Raw genomic sequence first — 22,320 nt, 5'->3', positions numbered from 1 at the left:
TGGCTTACTTCTTTGGGTTTATAAAAGTATAAACCTACTGATTTTCCCATTCGCATATTTTATAGTATATGTAGTTTTTCCTACCTGATGTTATAAATAAACCTAGTGACAAAAATCATAATTTAAATAGGGAAAAAAGTTTCCCTTAAGTCAGTAAAGATTGTTAAGTTGATACTTTTCAACTATTGATTTACTATAAAGTAGCTGCTCCCAAAATTTACCTTTTCTTCTATTGCAAAAATCTTTATTAAAAATGTACTGTGTGCAATGAAATCTCATGTGTTTTTTAAAAAAAAAATCAAATCGACATATCAAGATAATTCATCATGAAGTCAGAGCAAAGAAATATTTAACAGTATCAGGTTTGCTAAGGAAAAGATTACTGTGGAAGATATCCAAGGAATTTCAAATGCTGTTGTTGTACTAAAAACAAGGCTGTAGGCTGATGCTCACACTAAACAGCCGTCCCCTTTCCAGTGAAAAATCAGTGCATATTCCTTTATATATTAAAAAATTTAAGTTTAAAAAAAATTATCAACTGCTTTAAAATAATTGTTTCACTCACCTTGAAAACAGATTGGCTATGATAAATTTATCATTTAACAAACCGTGTATTTCTAAAGACCTAAAAGAAACTGGCTAATAACCATGGAAGGGTCAGAAAATTATATAATGCAAATCAGAAAAGAGGGAGAGGGCAGATGCTTTTTGTGGAATGGAAGAGCAACACTTTTAATATCCATTCTGTGATAATGAAACATTTTGGGCCCAATAAGTCTCTACTACTTTTAAAACACAGCAGAAAAACAAAAATTAAAACATGAACCCTATGTTATTCTCAAAAACACTTTTCTGCTACATACATAAATAAAAAGTGCCTGTAACTAATAAGATACACCACTAAAAAAGTCAACTCTTACTTAAGATCTTGAATGACCTATGACTCATTGCCAGCAATGAGAGTGGTGTATGTTAAGGGTGCCATAATACTCACAAAAGACAAAAAATATATATATTCAATTATTATTTCCTCTGGTTCTGTTATCTTTATACTATTGAGCATAAAATATCTTTCAACATAGTAATTGAAACAGATTATATTATAGAAGAGTAAAATATAAGGACATCCTCAGAGATTTCTGACAATTGTCTGTACTAGTCCATAATGAAGTTAAACATGAAGAGAACACAATTCTGAAAAAAAAGGACTAATTTATTCATTTTACCAAATAAAATAAGATAAAATGAGAAATCTTAGGTAAAAGGTGACGGCTTTAGGTATCATCTTAACCAAGAATAAATTCATAGCATTTCTTATTCACTTAAATAAGACAGGAAGGGAAATTCTAATTCCTGCTTCCTGCCTAGTCACTTTGAAAATTCTTCTTAAGAAAGTCAAAATAAAAATACCTTGGTTTTTGGTTATTCTATAAAGTCAAGATTTCCAGATGCCCTGGAAACAATGAGTTCAATTTGGTGTCTTCTTGTGTTCTGATAAAGAACAGTAAGTTTATACTGAGCTCTCAGCTTTCAAATGCTGTGACCAATTATTTGTGAGTTATAATCTGCAGGTTCCATTTTTAAAATATGTGGGATAACACTGTCAATTCGTACATTGCCAATAAGACCTTTGAAAAATAATTCTTCTGTGATGGTAGCATTCATCAGTCTCAAAGCTGGTAATCTGAGTAGTAGTCTGGACAATCTAAAAAGAAAAAGCCGGGGGAGGGCAGGCAAGGAACAAGGTTATAAATCAAAGAGAGATTTAGTAGAGAAACGAGTAATTCCTACATGTATATTGATTGTAGCCTAAATGAATAAAGATCTAATTTTTAAAAGTTAAAATGAAAAACCTTTGTATTCAAGCCTTAAAGTGTATGACAACCAACTGGATACAAATGCAGTGCTCTTAAATGCGATGCTAGTAAACCACGGTTCACGTTACAAACTTAAGAATGGCTTAAGAGCTCATTTGAGATTGTAAGACCAGCAATATTTTGTGGTCAGGGCACACAACGCTCAAAGATAAGTTTTCTAGGTTTTGCTTTACAAAAACTACTGGGAATGGTAAAACAGGCAATAGTTGTTATTACTCGTAAACCACAAAATATGGAATCATACGGAATCAACATCACTGGATTCAAATCTTGATTTATTTGCCCCCGAGCTATGTGAATGTGTGTAAACCAGGTATATACTCCTCCTCCTCTTTTGACAGTGCTTTTGTGAAAATTAACGACATGATCTTAGCCAGTTTCTGTGCTAGCTGAAGATCTTAAATTTTGGCATGATAATGCCTTCTGTGAAAGTACATTACACATTGAAAACTGCTATCCAAAGATAATTTATTATTTTTAAGCAACTAGGAATGTAAAAAACCGAGAAAGAATTCCTGAGATCAGTTAAAGCACCTGGAACCTAATAAATAGAAGTCAGTAAACCGCTGTACATTTAAAGGAGAAAATATTTAAATACAGTATTTTATGAGATAGAAAACTAACTCTTTAAAAAAAAAACAAAAATCATGACAAAACAAAAAACAAAACCACCTTTCCAAAAAGCTTGTGGTATGTTTATCCTTCCTCGACTCTAAGGCCTTACACTCCAAAGCTTGAGGCCAAATGAAAGCAGCAGCCCCAGGATTAAGTGATCTTCCTATAGCCAGGTATCTACTCCTCACATTACTGAGTTCTTTTTATTCCCACCAGCTGAGGTGCATCGACAGAACTGATAGGAAGCAGGATAAGAAAACTGGTTACATAAACTTAAGGTTGATTTTCACAGTGGAACTGGCTTATAAATAAATCTATCATTAAATATGTGCAAAACATAATTATATGTAAAATGTTTTTTAGCTTGAAGTATGTTAAATAATGTTTGTAAACACATTTATATAGCCCTTGCTATGAAAAAGGCACTACTTAAGCTCTTTACACATATTAACTGATTTAATTGTAAAATATGGATACTATTATCTCCATTTTACAGGTAAAGAAACTGAAACAGAAACGTTAAAATACTTGTCCAATGTCACACAGCTAGTAAGGGTAAGGTCAGGAGTCAAACCTAGGTATTGTGGCTCTGATGACCATGTGTTTATAATACTATTCACCTTATAAAAAAATTTTTTTTTCAAATTACCCTGGCAAGAAATACATTGGCAGAAATATCATAATTCAAATTTCAAAGTTAATTATAGACGTCTAATGGCATTTTCCCCCTTTTCACTAAAAAAAACAACCCCATTATTCCACTTGAAGAAAATAAACAGTTTGGGCACTACTGTCAGACTACTTGGGTTTAGTTAGGCTCTGCCATTTATTATGCAACCTTGAGCACGTTACTTAACCTCTGTCTGCTAAAGTCTCCTCTACATAAAATGTAAGAACTAAATGAAATATTACATGTAAAGCACTTGCAATAATACATATTGCTTTTTTTTTTTTGTATTTTTCTGAAGCTGGAAACAGGGAGAGACAGACAGACTCCCGCATGCACCCGACCGGGATCCACCCGGCACGCCCACCAGGGGCGATGCTCTGCCCCTCCGGGGCATCGCTCTGCCGCGACCAGAGCCACTCTAGCGCCTGGGGCAGAGGCCAAGGAGCCATCCCCAGCGCCCGGGCCATCTTTGCTCCAATGGAGCCTTGGCAGCGGGAGGGGAAGAGAGAGACAGAGAGGAAGGAGGGGGGAGGGGTGGAGAAGCAAATGGGCGCTTCTCCTGTGTGCCCTGGCCGGGAATCGAACCCGGGTCCCCCGCACGCCAGGCCGACGCTCTACCGCTGAGCCAACCGGCCAGGGCAATACATATTGCTTTTAATAGCATCAGCAATTGCAGAGGTCAAGGTTGACTAGAACATTTTAATTACTTTCAGAATAGAAAATAATGAAATGATAGTCACAAAAAAGTTTTCAGATGAATTTAATTAAGCAGTATTTAACTAACTAACTAATAAATGGTATTTAACTTCTAGATACCTGTAGGTGTCATCTGGATATGTTTTGGTTATATAATCTTGAAATTCCACATAAGCCTTTTCCTGAAATTTCTCAATCTGTGCCATGTTTTCTAGGCCTGGATGATCTGAAACATGAGACAGTATTCTGTTACCCTACTTCTGAACGTTCGTTCATTTAATAAAGCAGCTGCAGTGGAGATGGAGGGGAGAGAAAAACAGTTCAGTCATGAGTGAAGCTTCATCATGTGTGTGGTACTTTCCATAAATATTACTAAGTACCAGACACTGCACTTCAAACCTTTAAGACTATTTTATCTCATATACATATTCTAAATATCTCATGAAAAAATGAGACCAATGGGGTTTTAACCCAAATGTGGTAGAAGGAATTTTGATCATTTTGCTTTTAACAGGAATAAAAAAAGAAAATGACTTAGCTTAGTTAAAAAGGCATTTTTAATGCAATATTTGCAGAATACTTTCTATATTTTTTATATAAAAAAACCTCACTGTTAGATAAAAAGTACTATGAACATCATCTCTATCAGAAAAATTATGACATAGAAATATAATCTATAAACATTTCAATGGTCACTATAATATTTCACTATAGTGAAATAAACAGATTAAAAGAACTTCATAAAAGTATGCCTAACTTAAGAAACATTAAAAAATACAGAAAGCTCTGTCCTGTGTAAAAAGAATTAAAAAAAGTAATGAATAGGAAATATTGGGAATACTTAAAATAAAATTACATTATACCTCTAACTTCAATCTACGTTCTTCCAATTTTAAGGAAAATGAAAACAGTAAATTGGTTGTAATAAAACAGAAATACATGTTATTAATTTATGTAAAACATTTTAAGAAACAGTACCAAAAAACTTGAATTATCTTACTGGTATCACTGGGATAAAAAAGTTTCCCAAGATAATTTTATTAGGACACAATATACAGGAAAAGAAATTCATGCCAAAATGAAAAATACAGAGCCTAAGAGAACAGTTAATTTTTCTTATTCAATAATTAATCATTGAACTCACTGGCACTTTACTACATGTGAAACCTAGAAACTGGCAAGAAAATAGAGAAATGGTTCTCTACTGTTGGTAACTCTAATAAGATGTTGAGAAATTGACAACACAACACTCATTTCTCATTCTGCCTTTTAGTGATGCCTAGCAAAATATACCTAAGAATTCAAATGTTGTGACAACAGAACTAAAGGTCAATGATGTCACCGCACTGATTTCAACTTTCCTTTCATACCCAGATAAGTGCCTAATATTCAGAAATTCACCAATTTAAAGTGTATAGTTCAACAGTTTAAGATTATTCACAGAATTGTGCAACCATCACCACAATCTAATTTTAGAACATTTTAGTCACTCCAAAAGAACTTTGTACCCATTCACAGTCACTCCCCATTCTCCCCTTTCCTTAGTCCCTGGTAATTACTCATCTACTGTATGTCTGTAAAATTAGTCTATTCTAAACATCCCATATAAATGGAATCATGTAATATGTGGTCTTTTGTGACTGGCTTCTTTCATTACATACTGTTTTCAAGGCTCATTCATGTTATTACTTTTTGTTTCTTTCTTCATTTGTTGATGAATTTGGGTTGTTTCAACACTAACTGCATCATTTATATTTCTACCAGCAGGGTACGAGTGTTCCAATTTCTCCACAACCTCAAAAACTGTTAGAAGTCAACATGTCTGTACCTGGACTGAAGAGTACTATTGCCTTCAGGTAGGCATACTCATAGCCATCAATGCAGAGTTTAACCATGCTGTTACAAAACTCCTGAAGTTTGAAGATGTGCTCCATCAATAATTTTCTTCTTTCTGTTGACATTTTATCTTTAATTAAAAACAAACAAACAAATAATAGCTTCTAGTTTTCTGCTAAAATGCATGACTATTTTTATCCAACATACTTCCTTCTCACTAATTTCCAGCTTCAGATATAACCAATCTATAAATGTTTAAAATACTTCTGCAAATATAGATGAAACTAGTTAATGATCTTTGAACACACGACATGGTTCATTCAAGAAAAAACAAAACAATCTGTTAGCATAAAAATCTCTAAATGTAATGTTTCCTTTCAAGATATACCTTTGAGAAGATAATCTGTAAAGGTAATGATCTGAAAAACTGGCCAACCAAAGTTCAAAACATTCAATTTTGGCAACGGGATTTTATTTAAGCTTATATTAAAATGAGCAAATCATCTAGATTTTTAAGTTACCAATACTACTGAAATAAAAATATTTAGCAAAAAACACTGCCAAGACCAAAAAAAAATTGGAAAAAGAAACTTTTATGATAAACACTTTAATTTCCTGTGGAGGAATATGCTTAAAACACGACTAGTCACCCTCTGCTTTAGTGAAGGTAGACTGTATAATGCAAATTATATACTTATGAGAAATGAATCAAGTTTAGGAGTCCACAAGTGCTGCTTTCTGTATCTATTGTTGATGAGATTTAAAGGTGACTTCTCCATCTTAAATAGGAGAAAGCAGATCACTTAAAAATCATATAAAACAGGCCCTGGCCGGTTGGCTCAGCGGTAGAGTGTCGGCCTGGCGTGCGGGGGACCCGGGTTCGATTCCCGGCCAGGGCACATAGGAGAAGTGCCCATTTGCTTCTCCACCCCCCACCCCCTCCTTCCTCTCTCTCTCTTCCCCTCCTGCTGCCAAGGCTCCATTGGAGCAAAGATGGCCCGGGCGCTGGGGATGGCTCCTTGGCCTCTGCCCCAGGCGCTAGAGTGGCTCTGGTCGCGGTAAAGCGACGCCCCGGAGGGGCAGAGCATCGCCCCCTGGTGGGCAGAGCATCGTGCCGGGTGGATCCCGGTCAGGCGCATGCGGGAGTCTGTCTGCCTCTCCCCGTTTCCAGCTTCAGAAAAGAAAAAAAAAAAAAATCATATAAAACAATGGGAAGTGGAATATGGTTAAGGAAATAAAACATAATTCACATTTATAAATTATTATTAAACTCAAATGGCAGTTTCTATTTGAGGATGAAGAACATTCTTGGTCAGTCACATGCCATTTCAAAGGTAAATATTTATATTTCAGTGACTGTCTCCTTACATGAAGAGTTATGATTACCTTGTCATCAAGAAAAGGAAAAAAGAGCTCTGGCTAGATAGCTCAGTTGGTTAGAACATCATATCAATACACAAAGGTTGCCAGTTCAATCCCTGATCAGGGCACATACAGAATCAGATCAATATTTCTGTCTCTTTCTCCCTTCCTCTCTCTCTCTTCCTCTAAAATCTATCAATAAAATAAAATAAAATAGGGGAAAAAGATTAAGGATTGTTCCGTGACTCTTCAATACTTATTTATTTAGAGAGAGAGAAAGGAAGAGAGGGAGAGGACGGGAGAAACACCGAGAGAGGGAGACAAAACAGAGAAAGAGAAAGAAACATTGATTTGTTGTTCCACTTGTTTATATATTCTGTGGTTGATTCTTTCGTTTTGTTTTTCTGTTTTTTTCTGAAATTGGAAACAAGGAGGCAGTCAGACAGACTCCCGCATGTGCCCGACCGGGATCCACCCGGCATGCCCACCAGGGGGCAATGCTCTGCCCATCTGGGGCGCTGCTCTGTTGCAACCAGAGCCATTCTACAGCCTGAGGCAGAGGTCACAGAGCCATCCTCAGCGCCCGGGCCAACTTTGCTCCAATGGAGCCTTGGCTGCGGGAGGGGAAGAGAGAGACAGAGAGGAAGGAGAGGGGGAGGGGTGGAGAAGCAGATGGGTGCTTCTCCTGTGTGCCCTGGCTGGGAATCGAACCCGGGACTCCTGCACGCCAGGCCGACGCTCTACCACTGAGCCAACCGGCCAGGGCCCCGTGGTTGATTCTTGTGTGTGTCCTGACCAAGGATTGAACCCACAACCTTGGCGTGTTAGGATGATGCTTTAACTGAGCTATGTGGACAGGGTTCCTCAGTACTTTTTTTTTTTTTTTCATTTTTCTGAAGCTGGAAACAGGGAGAGACAGTCAGACAGACTCCCGCATGCGCCCGACCGGGATCCACCCGGCACGCCCACCAGGGGCGACGCTCTGCCCACCAGGAGGCGATGCTCTGCCCATCCTGGGCGTCGCCATGTTGCGACCAGAGCCACTCTGGCGCCTGAGGCAGAGGCCACAGAACCATCCCCAGCGCCCGGGCCATCTTTGCTCCAATGGAGCCTTGGCTGCGAGAGGGGAAGAGAGAGACAGAGAGGAAAGCGCGGCGGAGGGGTGGAGAAGCAAATGGGCGCTTCTCCTGTGTGCCCTGGCCGGGAATCGAACCCGGGTCCTCCGCACGCTAGGCCGACGCTCTACCGCTGAGCCAACCGGCCAGGGCCTCCGTACTCTTAATATTACATACACCTTGATGAACTGACTACATAAATAAATAAAAATTTTAAAAAACCTTGGGAGTTCAAAGCATTACAATGAAGAAAGATGTCTAAAAATTGTCTGGAAGAGTATACTTTGAAGTATTTACTCACTTCTACATAAGCTAACTCTGGATTCCTTGGTACCTATACCAAAGTACAAAATTCACAAGGCCTGGTCAGAAACAGTCAGCCAGACTAAAATAAATACACTTGCATCAATTTTGTTGTGCTTTAAAAAATTTAAAAATTTAAGTATTCAAAAATATTTTTTCAGTGATCAATGAAATTATCAAAATGTAAAAAATATCTAAAATAAAAAGGATATTGGTATCTATGACATTATCATTAGATATGCAACTTGAATAGTAACACTTCATAAAACTGACATCCCTATTACATCCTGGAAAAGGAAATAAATATTGTGCTTTTTACCTTGTTGAAGGCTACTGTGAAGGCAGTTGACAAATGTTGCCAATATACTTGCCACATTCATGACTTGCCAGCACTGGGCAAGACCAAGAGTAAAAAGTTCATTCCAATAAGCTTTCACCAATGATATGCTGTTTTCTTGCCTATTAAAAACACACACATACACAAATCAGATATTATTAAAATATATTTTATAAACTTTACAAATGACTCATATATTTAAGAATAAAACACTACTGAAGTACAATTATTCTAGAAAGCTCACCTGAAAATGAACCTGATCAATTCTGTGTTCTGTATACCAGACAGCACTGGATGAGAAAGGCTTAGAAACTGAATTAGCTAGCCCCTTAATCATACAGCCAGTTTATAATAACAGTTTTAAACTACAGAAGTTATTGCTTTAATATCACATTTCATGGAAACATAGCATACAGATTGTTTTTATATTTTTTTTATATGAGGATGGGAAATAGTGAGACAGACTTCCACATGCACCCCAACCAGGATCCACCCAACAACCCTCGTCTGGGGTCAATGCTCGAGTCAACCAAGCTATCCTCAGTGCCCAGGCTGATGCTTAAACCAGTCGAGCCACTGACTGCAAGAAAGGAAGAGAGAGAGAGAAGGGGAGAGGGAGGGAAGAGAAGCAGATGGTCGCTTGTCATGTGTGCCCTGACCTGGGATCAAACCCAGGACATCCACACACTGGGCCGAGGCTCTATCCATTAAGCCAACTGGGCAGGACCTATGATTGTTTTAAAAAGCATGCATTTAAACAATGTTTCCCAAGTTTTATTTTGCTTTAAATGCAAGTAAATATACTTTTTTTAAAAAAAAAAAACAGGCAATTAAAATTATTTGATAGTAGAGTAGGTAAGCAACTAATTTTCTGAAATGATTTCTTCTTTAAGTATATTTCAAATGAGATATTATCTCTATAAGTGAGATACCAAGGATTTACTAGGAGTAAGGTGGATAGGAAAGGTCAAAAGTTCCTTCCTGAATTTCTAAATAGGAAATCTCAGAAAATAAAAAACATAAGTCAAGAGAGCAGGGTTTTAAAACCTAGATCATCCACTTATCCATTTGAAATCAGGCAAATAAGCCTCCCAAGTCTCAGCCTGTTTAGCTATCTAAAATGCAGAGACACTATATAACTTATATCTAGCTCAGTTATTATGAGTCACAAATATAAAAATTATGTGAACAGGCCATGACATAAAAGTATAAAAGCCAGGCACTGTTTGAAGCACTGGAGAAATAACAAGATGGATTAAGTATGCCTTCATGAAACAGAAGGGCAACATAATAAATATACCATTCTTCAAAAATATTTTATTTATTCATTTGAGAGAGAGAGAGAGAGAGAGAGAAAGAGAGAAAGGCGGGGGTAGGGGGAGGAGCAGGAAGCATCAATTTGTAGTTCCTTCTCGTATGTGCCTTGACTAGTCAAGCATGGGACTTTGAACCGGCGACCTCAGCAATCCAGCTAATGCTTTATCCACTGCACCACCACAGGTCAGGCTATAAATATATCATTTTAAATATTTTATATAAATATAAAACACGTATACATATAGTTATATATACATTAAGTTAGTTTCAAGTAATAAAAATTCCACATAACTATAAAGTAGGATGCTGCATTATAAAATGAGGGGGAGGGGCTATGTTCAGGTAAGATGGCTGGGGAAGGCCTGACTAAAGGCCCAAATGAGTCATACGAATGGAGAAAGAACTTTAAAAAAATCTAGAGAATAGTAATCCAAGTAAGAATAAAGGCCAAGGCCCTGGCCGGTTGGCTCAGCAGTAGAGCGTCGGCCTGGAGTGCGGGGGTCCCGGGTTCGATTCCCAGCCAGGGCACATAGGAGAAGCTCCCATTTGCTTCTCCACCCCCCCCTCCTTCCTCTCTGTCTCTCTCTTCCCCTCCTGCAGCCAAGGCTCCATTGGAGCAAAGATGGCCTGGGTGCTGGGGATGGCTCCTTGGCCTCTGCCCCAGGCGCTGAAGTGGCTCTGGCCGCAGCAGAGCGACGCCCCAGAGGGGAAGAGCATCGCCCCCTGGTGGGCAGAGCGACGCCCCGGAGGGGAAGAGCATCGCCCCCTGGTGGGCAGAGCATCGCCCATGGTGGGCGTGCCAGGTGGATCCCGGTCGGGCGCATGTGGGAGTCTGTCTGACTGTCTCTCCCCGTTTCCAGCTTCAGAAAAATACCAAAAAAAAAAAAAAAAAAAAGAATAAAGGCCAAACTTGTTGAGGTGAAAAATAGCATGAGGTAGGTACTCAATAAAGACTATTTAAGTGGTCTGACCAGGCAGTGGTGCAGTGGATAGAGCATTGCCCTGGGACGCTGAGGTTCAAAACCCCAAGGTCTGCAGCATGAGCACGGGCTCACTGGCTTGAGCATGAAATCACAGACATGACCCCATGGTACCTGGCTTGAGGTTCCCAGTCAAGACACATATGAGAAAGCAATCAATGAACAACTGAAGTGCAACAACGAGTTGATGCTTCTCCTCTTTCTCTCTTCCTGCCTGTCTCTCTTTCTCACAAAAACAAACAAAAAACATTGAGTGAATTAATAAATGCTATCCTCCCTTCTTTTTAAAAAAATTTCAAAACATTTTATTTTAAACTATGGTCTTTTATGAATTAGCAGTTTATTAAATTTTAAAATTAATTTATTAAATGGGGTGACATTGGTTAATAACATTATGCAGGTTTCAAATGTACAATTCTATAATACAACATTTACATACTGCATCGTGTGATGATCACCTGCCAAAGTCATCTTCTTCCACTGCCATGTATTTGCCCCCTTTACTCTTTACTACCCCCACACTCCTTCCCAATAGTAACCACCATACTGTTGTGTCTATGCATTTTTGTTTGTTGGTCTTGTCTGTTCATTTGTTGTTTTCAGTTTTATATACTATATGAGTGAAATCATACAGTTCTTGACTTTTTCTGTCTGACTTATTTAGCTCAGAGCTCACTTAAAAAAAAACACAAAAAAAACCATTCTCTCACCACATTCCCCTCCCAAGATAGTTCATCATTCCCCCTTCAGTGCCATATATTCACTTATATTTATACTGTTTCACAGTATTCTAATTCATTGCTTTAGGAGGCTGTCTCCTACACTAGATTAAAACCTTACTGAAGACAGACACCCTGCCTCATTTCTGTATCTATCAATAGCACAGTAGATGGTATACAGAAGATATTCAGCAAATGATTTCTTTTTGAGAGAGAGAGAGACAGGAAAGGAGAGAGGGAGGGGAAAAGAGAAAGAGAGAGCGAGAAGCATGGACTCTTAGTTGCTTTCACTTTAGCTGTGCCTTGATTGCTTCTCATATAAGCCTTGACTGGGAACTGGACCTCAGGCTCACCCACGCTAGCAACCCCTTGCTCAAGCCAGCCAGTCTGCACTCAAGTTGAATAGCCTGCGCTCAAGCCAACAAGCCCGCACTCAGCCTTCTGGGTGGATACTTGATCCTCTGCACCACCACCGGTCTGGCCTTTTTCCCCCTAGCAAATGATTTTTCATTGCAGGGGACACAGAACAGGGAGAAAAATTTAGAAAAGGCAGTTATAAAAGCTGTGGACATGGAACCTTTTACTATTGTATAATCTTTAAACCAAAACCTATATATTTTTATTATAAATAACATAATGAAAGTATAAAATTTCCTTTCTCTAAAGAGATTTAAGTTGGTAAGAACATCTGATAGAAATATTTATATCCTGATGAAAGGTACTTAAATTATTTTTCTTCTTAAAAAATAACTTTAAAATTAGGATAATCACCATGTTTAACAGAAATCATTTATCAAGTTAAAACTCACAGCCTTCTTTATAACATTGTATTTTATTTAAGAATTGAATATACTCAAGCAAAAGCTTACATGGCAATTTTAGAGTTACAAAGACTAATTTTTCTTACTGGGAATTATTCAGGTGAAATTTTTATTCCAGGCTAATCACTCTTCCATTCTGTATCTGAGAAACTTATTTGTCACTGAAAATTAGCTATTTAAATTTTATTTAAAAGTAAAGTTTAAATGAAAAGAAAATCAGTGTTTTTAAATCTCCATATAAAAGTGGTTAACTTTTTGATCTCAAACAAAAGATAACAAGACACTATTTTCATTCATCAGAAAAGATGGATAAAACACAGAATTAAAGATGATGTAAGAAAATACCCATTCATTCTTATCCTTCCAAAGTGCATGTAAACTGTCTCAACATCTTTTTGGAGGACAATTTGGTAGCATCCAATAAAAAACTAACAGATATGCCCTCTTGGACTCAGCAGTTCAACATATAAGAATATATTTTACAGAAAAACAAGTCTTTGTCCTCACCCATCTGATTAAATCAAACTATGAATCAGTTAGTGATAACAGAGTTTACATAACACCTACACTAACAGTTAACCCTAATTACAAAGACTCCTATGACTGTTACACTGAAACCAATTTTCAATACAGATCACAAGGAAATGCGGCTGCCACTATAAAATTATAGTTATAATTGGTTATTTTTGGTTTCTTCAACATTTGGATTATTTCCATAGGATAATCACAGTTACTTTAACAGAAATACTTAAGATCAGTAGTGTTATAAATAATTCAAGTTCGAATCACTACCCCCCAAGTCCCTTTTGTTGTTTTACTATAATTGATAGCCTATTATAAGAAATAGCACCAAGTTAATTTTCAAGGCGTAGTTTGCCAATTACAAGCTTAGAGAACTACACTTAATGCTTTAACATAAACAAACTGCTAATGTGTAAATTTACATTGAATTTTAATTTTTATTAAAAAAGAGACTGGAGAAATTCTGAAAGTTAAATGTTTTGTTTTTTGTTTTGAGAAAAAGAGGAGAAGGACAGAGAAGGGAAAGGGTGAACAGGCAGGAGAGAGGGAGAGAGGAGGAGAGGGGTAGAGGAAGAAGGGGAGGGGGAGAGGAAGAGAAAGAGAGAGAGAGAGAAGCATCAACTTATTGCTCATTTAGCTGTGCACCCATTGGTCACATCTCACACATACCCTGACCAGGGCTTGAAGCACCCTCAGGGTCAAGTAAGTGACCCTGGGATCAAGCCATTGACCCTGGCACACTCCTGGGCAATGTTCTATCCACAGCACCACTGGCCAGGGCATTAAATATTATTTTGAGAGAAAGGGCTAACAATCATTTTAAAGTTTAACAATTTTAAATAAGACTCTTAGTCTATGTAACTATTATTTAAGTACATTATTGAATACATGATATTAATGCATGGTATATCCAATGCTGATTAATAAACCAAATTTACAGTGGGGTTCTATGTACGCCTTGAAAGTCATGATTCAGATATATCTCTTATTTATATTCAAAATGTTCCTTGAGGATGGGCAGCTAGTATTGATATTTGGCAAAAAAACCCAAAAAAAAACCCCCAGATATACAGAATGTTAAAGTGAACTGTTTATGAAATCATTTGATGAGTAGGGTCCTATAACTAGAATAAAGGTCCTATAATAAGAATAATACTTTTCTAACTATGGGCTTAACATTTTCCATGGTCTCTTTCTTTCTTCATACCAGTTACTTTAAAGCAATCTAAATAAATTTGGCAAGCTTCAGGTAAAGTTTGGGTTTCTATTAATACCTGATTACATCAGAACAGAATACAGATGTGCTATTCAGTAGAAGGACCAAACTTCTAAATTATCATAGGGATACTAATGGGGCTTACATTTTCTGTCTTTTTTTTTTAACCACACAATTGGAAGACCGTTATTTCTACTTTTAAACATATCCATTGTTTGCAAATTTCAGCTGTTCTTAAAATGCTTGAAATGAACAAGGTGGTAGAGGGGAAATAACAACCCTAGGACCTCCTCCTATAGGCTCCCTAATTTCAGATCATTCAGAGATGGCCTATTACAGATACTGACCATGATTTGTCAGCTCTACCACATATATCCCATTCACACTGTTAATTTAGTCAGATTATGAAATAAGGATACTCTTCTACATAAATATAATATACAGAAAAGACTAGCTGACATGATTTGTAGCATAAATGACAAAATGTTAGGTTATACCATTTTTTAAAATGCAGATCCTCCCAAAATTAAGATTCTTGCTTAATGTACATTTGTGCTACAAAATCACATTTATATTTAAGACTTCAAAACACTTACCCTAAAGCCTGGAAGGAAGGAATAGAAAGTGCCCAGTGCATCGACAAGAACAGCAGTCTGGAGGCAGACTCCCCGATGTAGTGAACATTCAGGTACTCAGGCATAGGAGAAGGCATGGTAAGCTAGTGTGAACAGGGATTGAGGTAAATCATCTTATGACTGACAGTTCTAAATTGTTCTTTCTTTGAAAAAGTTAAATGTAAACATAACATATTACATGAGTCTAATAAATTCTCCAAATCTTGAAATAAGCTAAGTCATTGGAATTTACAGCTAAAAATCAGATTTAGAATAAATGAGCAGATCACAGTTTCTGACAAAGCAATACTCAGACAAGCAGAATCCTACTTAATAAATATCAACCATGATATCATAAGATTATATTTTTAAAGTTACTTTCTGTCTTGGTCCAACAACATGTTTTTTCCTTTCCTCTCTTTATTAATGATAATATATAACAAATTTAATTTAAGAAGCAATTCTGTACATTAAATGTTTCTTTCATTTAAGTAATGGAGTTAAATTCAAATGCTTACAGGGTCGGGAAGTGAAGCAGGCCCGCTGGTGCCACCTGGGAAGTGCATATTCCCAGATGAAGGGCACAGCTTTGACTTGAATCTAACACACCAAAAACACATGGAAATCAGGCCCCAGTACTGCTTGCTTTCAATTTTTCAAAGATCAGCATCTATGTGTAAAAAGCCCTATTTAAACTATAGGTAAAACAAAATGCGTCTGTGACCATAATATTCACAGGCTGCCAGTTTGTACTGTTGACCTGAGGTAGTTATTTTAAATGTGTGATGATTACTGTTGAAAATAAATATCCTACACCAAAACACTTTTAAAAGCATTTTTGAAAATCTTAAGGAGAGCTTTTATTGCTATAAAGGAAATACAATTTTACCCATAAGAAATATTTTCTGATGCTTTAAAATTATCAAAACAATCAATAATATCAAGTGTAGGTGATAATATAGGGAAACAAGGACTCACATACTACTGGGGGAAGGTAAAATGAAGGGCATTTTGGCTGTATCTATCAAAGTATTAAAAACAAGTAAAACCTGTGACCTGATAATGATACTTCAAATCTCTACTCCAGAAAAATACTTGCATGCATGCACAAAAAAGTATGTATAGAAAGTCCACTGTAGTAGTACTCCCGATAGAAAAAGTAATGCTGGCAACAGCCTAATTTCTAGCACTAAAGAAAAGAATAATCCATGCTGTAGAGTACCATGTAGGCATTAAAATTAGTAAGATAAACTGAGATGTAACGGCATAGAAAAACATTGCACAGATATCTCTGTGGAAAAAAAGTACAAAAACAGTATGTATAATGACCCAACCTTATATATATATCTGATATATATATATGTATAAGTAAGTACATACATAGGAGAGAAGGAAATGTACCACACAGTTAATAGCAGTGGCTACCCCTGGGGTGGGATAGGTAGATGTGCTCGTATGTATTTTTCTGGGGAATGGACATACAACTTTCATCAGATTCTCAAAGGTGTCTATAATGCCACACAGATCAAAATATTTTTATCAAAACAATACAAAAGTTTTCCAGAAATGTTAGATAAAATGTAAAATATTAACTGCCCTTGTTCAATATTAGCTACAGACGGTTTACCTCTTTCTAAATGGTGCTAAGCAATTCAATAACAGGGCAATTAACAGTTGAGATTCCATGTATTAGAAGGTAATTTGTTAAAAGTTTGAGAGATGTTTACTGAAGCAAATAAAACACCATTATATAAGATAATTCTTCAGAGAACCATAGGCAAGCAGATACTAAACACCTTAAATGTAATTATTGTGATGCAACTGTTTCTACGTGTAAATGCATAAAAAAATTGGGAACTCCCATACTTTTTCAGAGTTGCCCAAGGTGAATGGGGAAAAATAAGGCCCGAAATACTAGGGAATTACCAAAGACTAGCAGTTTTAGGAGGGAGGAGTAAGTAAGATGCAAAATAACAACAAAGAAAGTATTTTAAAATTGCTTTTGAAGAAATGAAACATTCATAATATGTAAAATTGGATACAAGGGCTAAAGGACACCGATGTACCTGGATTTACACCACAGTGGTGGTGCAATGTTGCAAACTTTCCGTTGATTTAGTCCTAACATTGGAATCATTTGCAATATACATCACAGGAACTCATTACTTAAAAGGCTACCATGTTGTGTTACTGTATAAAAAACGAAAATGTCTCATAATTTACCTGTTTCACGTACTTAATTTTCTTAAAGCAAGGTACACCTCTAGCATTATGATTCAGAAAGCCAATGCTGGCTAAAGGAACAATGTTTTTAAAAGCAAAGACAAAGACTTCTTCCTCTACATAGAGAAGGTAAGTTTCTACTACAAAGATATTAAAGCTTCCCAAAAATTCCTGTGGACTTTTAAGTTAATAAATTAAATTATACAGATTTTTCATATTATATACATTAAATATACTAAGATGATTTTTAAAAAGTGTTGAGACATGACTAAACTACTGTAGAAGTTATTGCCTACAATTACCTTTCTAGCAGTTTCTGTGTGTAGTTCTGATAATGGGCTAAATAATATAGCTTTTAAAAAAGTCACTTGACTTGAGATAGAAGATCTGAATTCTACTTCCAACTTGTCATTAATTAGTTGTGTGATTCTGGATCACATATTAATTCATCAACCACTTATATAGATTACTGTGAGCCACTAAGCTAAGTGCTGAATGCTGTAGTGTGAACAGAGAAGGAAAATGGAAACCAAATGAGGTATAGAAAAGGCTAAGAAAGGGAAAGGCATGTCTGAGAAACGAGGAGCAATTGAATCAGACTGTCGAGGGTTCGAAAGGTCATGGACTTTCTCTCACATGGGCAATGGGTAGCTATTATAGGCTTAGTAGCAGAGTAACATAACTGGATTGATTTTTAATAATTATCATTCTGTTATTAGTGCACAGGACAAGATGGAGAAGAGAGACAGGAAGGAAAGATACTAGTATAACAGTTTTTAAGAAATCTTAAAAGGCCTGAACTATGACAATGAAAATAAAGAGAAAAGGAGAACCTGTGGTGGCGCAGGGGACAGTGTGTTGACCTGGCACTGAGGTCACCGGTTCAGAACCCTGGGCTTGCTGGTCAAGGCACACACAACAAGCAATAAGCAGCAATGAACAACTAAAGTGAAGCAACCATATGTCGACACTTCTTGTTCTACCCTCTCCTCTCTCTGTAAAATCAATAAATATGATTTTAGAGAGAAGAGAGAAAGAAAGAGGGAGGGAAAGGCAGGAATTCAAACAATAGAATGGTGAGGATTCAGTCAGGGAATGAGGTGGGGGAAAATGACAATGACTCTCAAACAGCAAACGTGGTGACTAGGATTGTGATTCTAATATTGACATAAGAGTTTGGGAAATCACCTACCTGTCTCGTACACTTATTCCTAAACAGAAATACTATCCAGCTGATCATCTGTATAAGGAAATTGTAATCATCAAGCAAGATAAAGTATATGAAATCGCAATAAAAATTCTCAAGTTTAATTGATACGTAAAGACACATGCAGCCCCATGTTCACTGCAGCATTGTTCACAGTGACCAGGACATGGAAACAACCAAAAAGCCCGTCAATAGATGATTGGATAAAGAAGATGTGGCACATATACACTATGGAATACTACTCAGCCGTAAGAAATGATGACATGGGAACATTTACAGCAAAATGGTGGGATCTTGATAACATGATACGAAGTGAAATAAGTAAATCAGAAAAAACCAGGAACTGCATTATTCCATACGTAGGTGGGACATAAAAGTGAAACTAAGAGACATTGTAAGAGTGTGGTGGTTATGGGGGGAGGGGGGAAAGGAAGAGGGAAAAGGGGAGGGGGAGGGGCACAAAGAAAACTAGATAGAAGGTGACAGAGGACAATCTGACTTTGGGTGATGGGTATGCAACATAATTGAACGACAAGATAACCTGGACTTGTTATCTTTGAATATATGTATCCTGATTTATTGATGTCGCCCCATTAAAAAATAAAATTATTTAAAAAAAAATTCTCAAGTTTAATAAAAATGTTCAATATTTCTACTGTTCTAGGTTCTTCAGAATCAAAACATAAGTTGCATTATTAGACTATTTCACCTTACTGTCTGGATTGCTTTGAACAAGACGCTGAAAACCTCCAAATCTCTTTTCTCACTTACAAAATTACAATACAAATCTGAACTTTCTCAACAGACTGTAGTGAGGCTTAAATGTAAGAATGTACGTGAAAGCATGCTGCCAAACTACACTGCATGTAAACGTGCAAAAGAATGCTATTTAGCTCAAAAAATCAATTAAGAGAGAATTGATTTTTTGATTACATATGTTAGGCCTGGAAACTTAGGGCCATAAAAACACAATGAAAGAACTAACCATGAAAGTACCAGGCTGGAAAGTCACTGAAAAGTGAAACTCTTTTTTTTTTTTTACAGAGACAGAGAGAGAGAGGGATAGACAAGGACAGACAGGAACGAAGAGAGATGAGAGCATCAATCATTAGTTTCTTGTTGCGACACCTTAGTTGTTCATTGATTGCTTTCTCATATGTGCCTTGACTGGGGGGCTACAGCAGACCTAGTAACCCCTGGCTTGAGCCAGCGACCTTGGGTCCAAGCTGGTGAGTTTTGCTCAAACCAGATGAGCCCGTGCTCAAGTTGGCGACCTCAGGGTCTCGAACCTGGGTCCTCCGCATCCCAGTCCGATGCTCTATCCACTGTGCCACCGCCTGGTCAAGCAGTGAAACTTTTGATTCCACAGAGGCTATAAATCAGAAACAGGGAAAGAAGGAGCTGTCTTTTTCAGGAGTGCACGAAACTTCACTGTGCTGATTCAGGGTAAAGCAGGTTAAAGATGGGATGGAAAAGAGAAAAAGTTCTATTTGCCTAATTCATCTGTCCAAAACAAATATTTGAAAGAAAGAAAAAAAAAAAAACAGTGAGGACTAACATCCACAATACAAAAAGGTGGAATACTTCTACTTTCTATAAAAGTATTCTTGAGTACTTTTTCCTTGCAGTGGGTTTTCTTCCTACATTTGTCTTCTATCCTTCCTTCCCATTTAAAACTAATGAAAATACCTTTTACTCAGAATAAGAAAGAGCAATGGGAAAAATCAGTTTTGCTTTGCTCCACCCCTGTCCATAGCATCTACCATATTTCTAAGGATGATAATGATTATCCCCATTGTCTTTTCTTATAACCCTCATGAGAAGTTTTTTTGTACAATGCAAACAAAATATTTCTGTTATCTTTGTTAAATTTTAAAGATTGGGTTCACTGATATATTTTATTGACTATCAAATTAGAATAATTATAATTATTATTATTTTTTCTTAAGTGAGAAGAGGGGAGATAGTGAAGCAGAATCTTGCACATGCCCTGACTAGAATCTACCCAGCAACCCGTCTGGAGCCCATGATTGAGTACAAAGCTATTTTTAGCGCCTGAGGCTGATGCGTGACCAACCAGACCAAATGAGCTATCCTCAGAAAGAACCCAAGGCCATGCTCAAACCAATTGAGCCACTGGCTGGGGAAGGGAGGGAGGGGGAGAAAAGCAGATGGTGGCTTCTCCTGATGGCCCTAACTAGGAATTGAACCTGGGAAGTCCATACATCAGGCCAATGCTCTAAGCCACTGAGCCATTAGCCAGGGCTTAGAACAATTATTATTTAAGTCACTGTGTGTTTCCTCTGTGGCTATTTCTACCAAGTAGTCATAATTTGCAAATATAAATTTTATCATATGTCATTTTAGCCAGAATCATATTTATTTTATGCTCATTATTTCTACCAGTGACATACTCAACTAATTAATAATTCTATATTTTCATAAGAAACTCACGGAAATGTATAATCTATAGTAAAGTTAAGAAAAATTACACTCATGTACTCCAGGACTCCTATGTATTGCTAAATGTCCTACATACTTCCATCATTCTGCATACCATTTGCTAACAGTACTCACAGATGGCGGGGCAAAGACAGAGTAGTTAAAATAGAGGGGTCAAAACAGCAAGGTCTTAATTTGGGCCTCAATAGTCAGCATATCTATAGTTGAATGGCAGACATCATGATGACAAGTCAAATGTTATAAAGTTATTTTCTAGTGTTCTATATGTATTGTTTTTAGCATTCTACATGTATTGTTTCTATCATAAATTTATGTATTGTAAGGGAGTAGAAAAGAAATGACAAATGTACTTTCTCTAAAATGGTTAAAGTATAAAAAGTTAAAAACCAAAAGTTAAAATATATTAAAAATTTTTTACTTTTTAAAAATAATTCTGAGAGCTAGCTAACTGGGACAATATATAATAAAAGGAGTTCTCTATAGTTACTACGGTAAGAGCAAAGTATCTGAATCTTAAGATACTGTTTTTATACTAAAGTAACAGTAGCTATGCACTGAACAAAACTAGTGCATTCCACACATCATGAACGCCAATATTTAAAGTTAAAAAAGCGCTGGCTGGGTAGCTCAGTTAGAGCATTGTCCCTATATGCCAAGGTGCAGGTTTGATCCCCGGTAGGGCACGTGCAAGAATCAACCAATAAATGTAAAATAAGTGGATCAACAAATCGATGTTTCTCTGCCTTCCTCTCACTCTCTAAAATCAATCAATAAAATGTTTAAAAAAATTTTTAAGTTAAAAAAAGTATATATAAATGTTGTAAAAGCTAACTTTTATTGACTTAAACCCATTAATTGATACAACTATCACTTATGCACAGGATTTATTAAGCCATTATTTTATATAGGCAGATGTATATGTTCTAGCTGCTGTTCTGAATTCTATCAGGGGCAGTTCTGACTTTTAAAAGCACAATAAATATACTTTGATTTTTGAAAGGAAGATTAAAATGAAAATGGATAATACAACATAAAAATTATAAAAAATATATATGGAAATACCCTGAAAGCTACATGTGAATCGCTGAGAAGTGGCCCCTCTTTTTCGATGTAATTTATGCTCGAGTCTCCAGCAATAAGGTGTACGCTTCCTTCCATGCCCTCTACTGAGCTCTGACAGGCTGTGCTCTCTCCGGGAGTCAATGCTTTTGCAAGAGTGTCAAATGCCCTATAAGGAGACATCAGAAGCTGTGAGCTTGGCCAATCTCCACAATAAAATTAAAATTCTACATAAAATTCTGGAATTAAGATTTAGGCCTAAAAAACTGTTTAGAAAATAAAACTTTGGTGTATCACTGAACACTCTACTTCAGTGATATCTATGACTCTCCAAAAGCAACAAATTAGACTTCATATGTATAATATGA

General features: G+C 36.8%; 1 protein-coding gene across 8 annotated transcripts in view; it reads right to left on the bottom strand.

The window, feature by feature from the left end:
• The window catches only part of NR2C1 (nuclear receptor subfamily 2 group C member 1), a 63,901-nt gene continuing 41,581 nt past the window's right edge, over positions 1-22,320 (bottom strand). For 7 of the 8 annotated variants that reach the window (XM_066357426.1, XM_066357481.1, XM_066357465.1 and 4 more), the window contains 6 exons: positions 21,956-22,121; positions 14,983-15,104; positions 8,794-8,933; positions 5,687-5,824; positions 3,979-4,084; positions 1-1,705 (listed from right to left, as the gene is read on the bottom strand). In XM_066357426.1, the coding sequence (XP_066213523.1) occupies positions 1,531-1,705; positions 3,979-4,084; positions 5,687-5,824; positions 8,794-8,933; positions 14,983-15,104; positions 21,956-22,121 (847 nt within the window). In that variant the 3' untranslated portion in view covers positions 1-1,530. The remainder of the gene's footprint in view (positions 1,706-3,978; positions 4,085-5,686; positions 5,825-8,793; positions 8,934-14,982; positions 15,105-21,955; positions 22,122-22,320) is intronic. The other variant, XM_066357490.1, reaches the window with a different exon arrangement.

Source organism: Saccopteryx leptura, chromosome 1, assembly GCF_036850995.1.
Source record: "Saccopteryx leptura isolate mSacLep1 chromosome 1, mSacLep1_pri_phased_curated, whole genome shotgun sequence".
Classification (NCBI taxonomy): Eukaryota; Metazoa; Chordata; class Mammalia; order Chiroptera; family Emballonuridae; genus Saccopteryx; species Saccopteryx leptura.
This window is presented reverse-complemented; position numbering and strand designations above follow the sequence as displayed.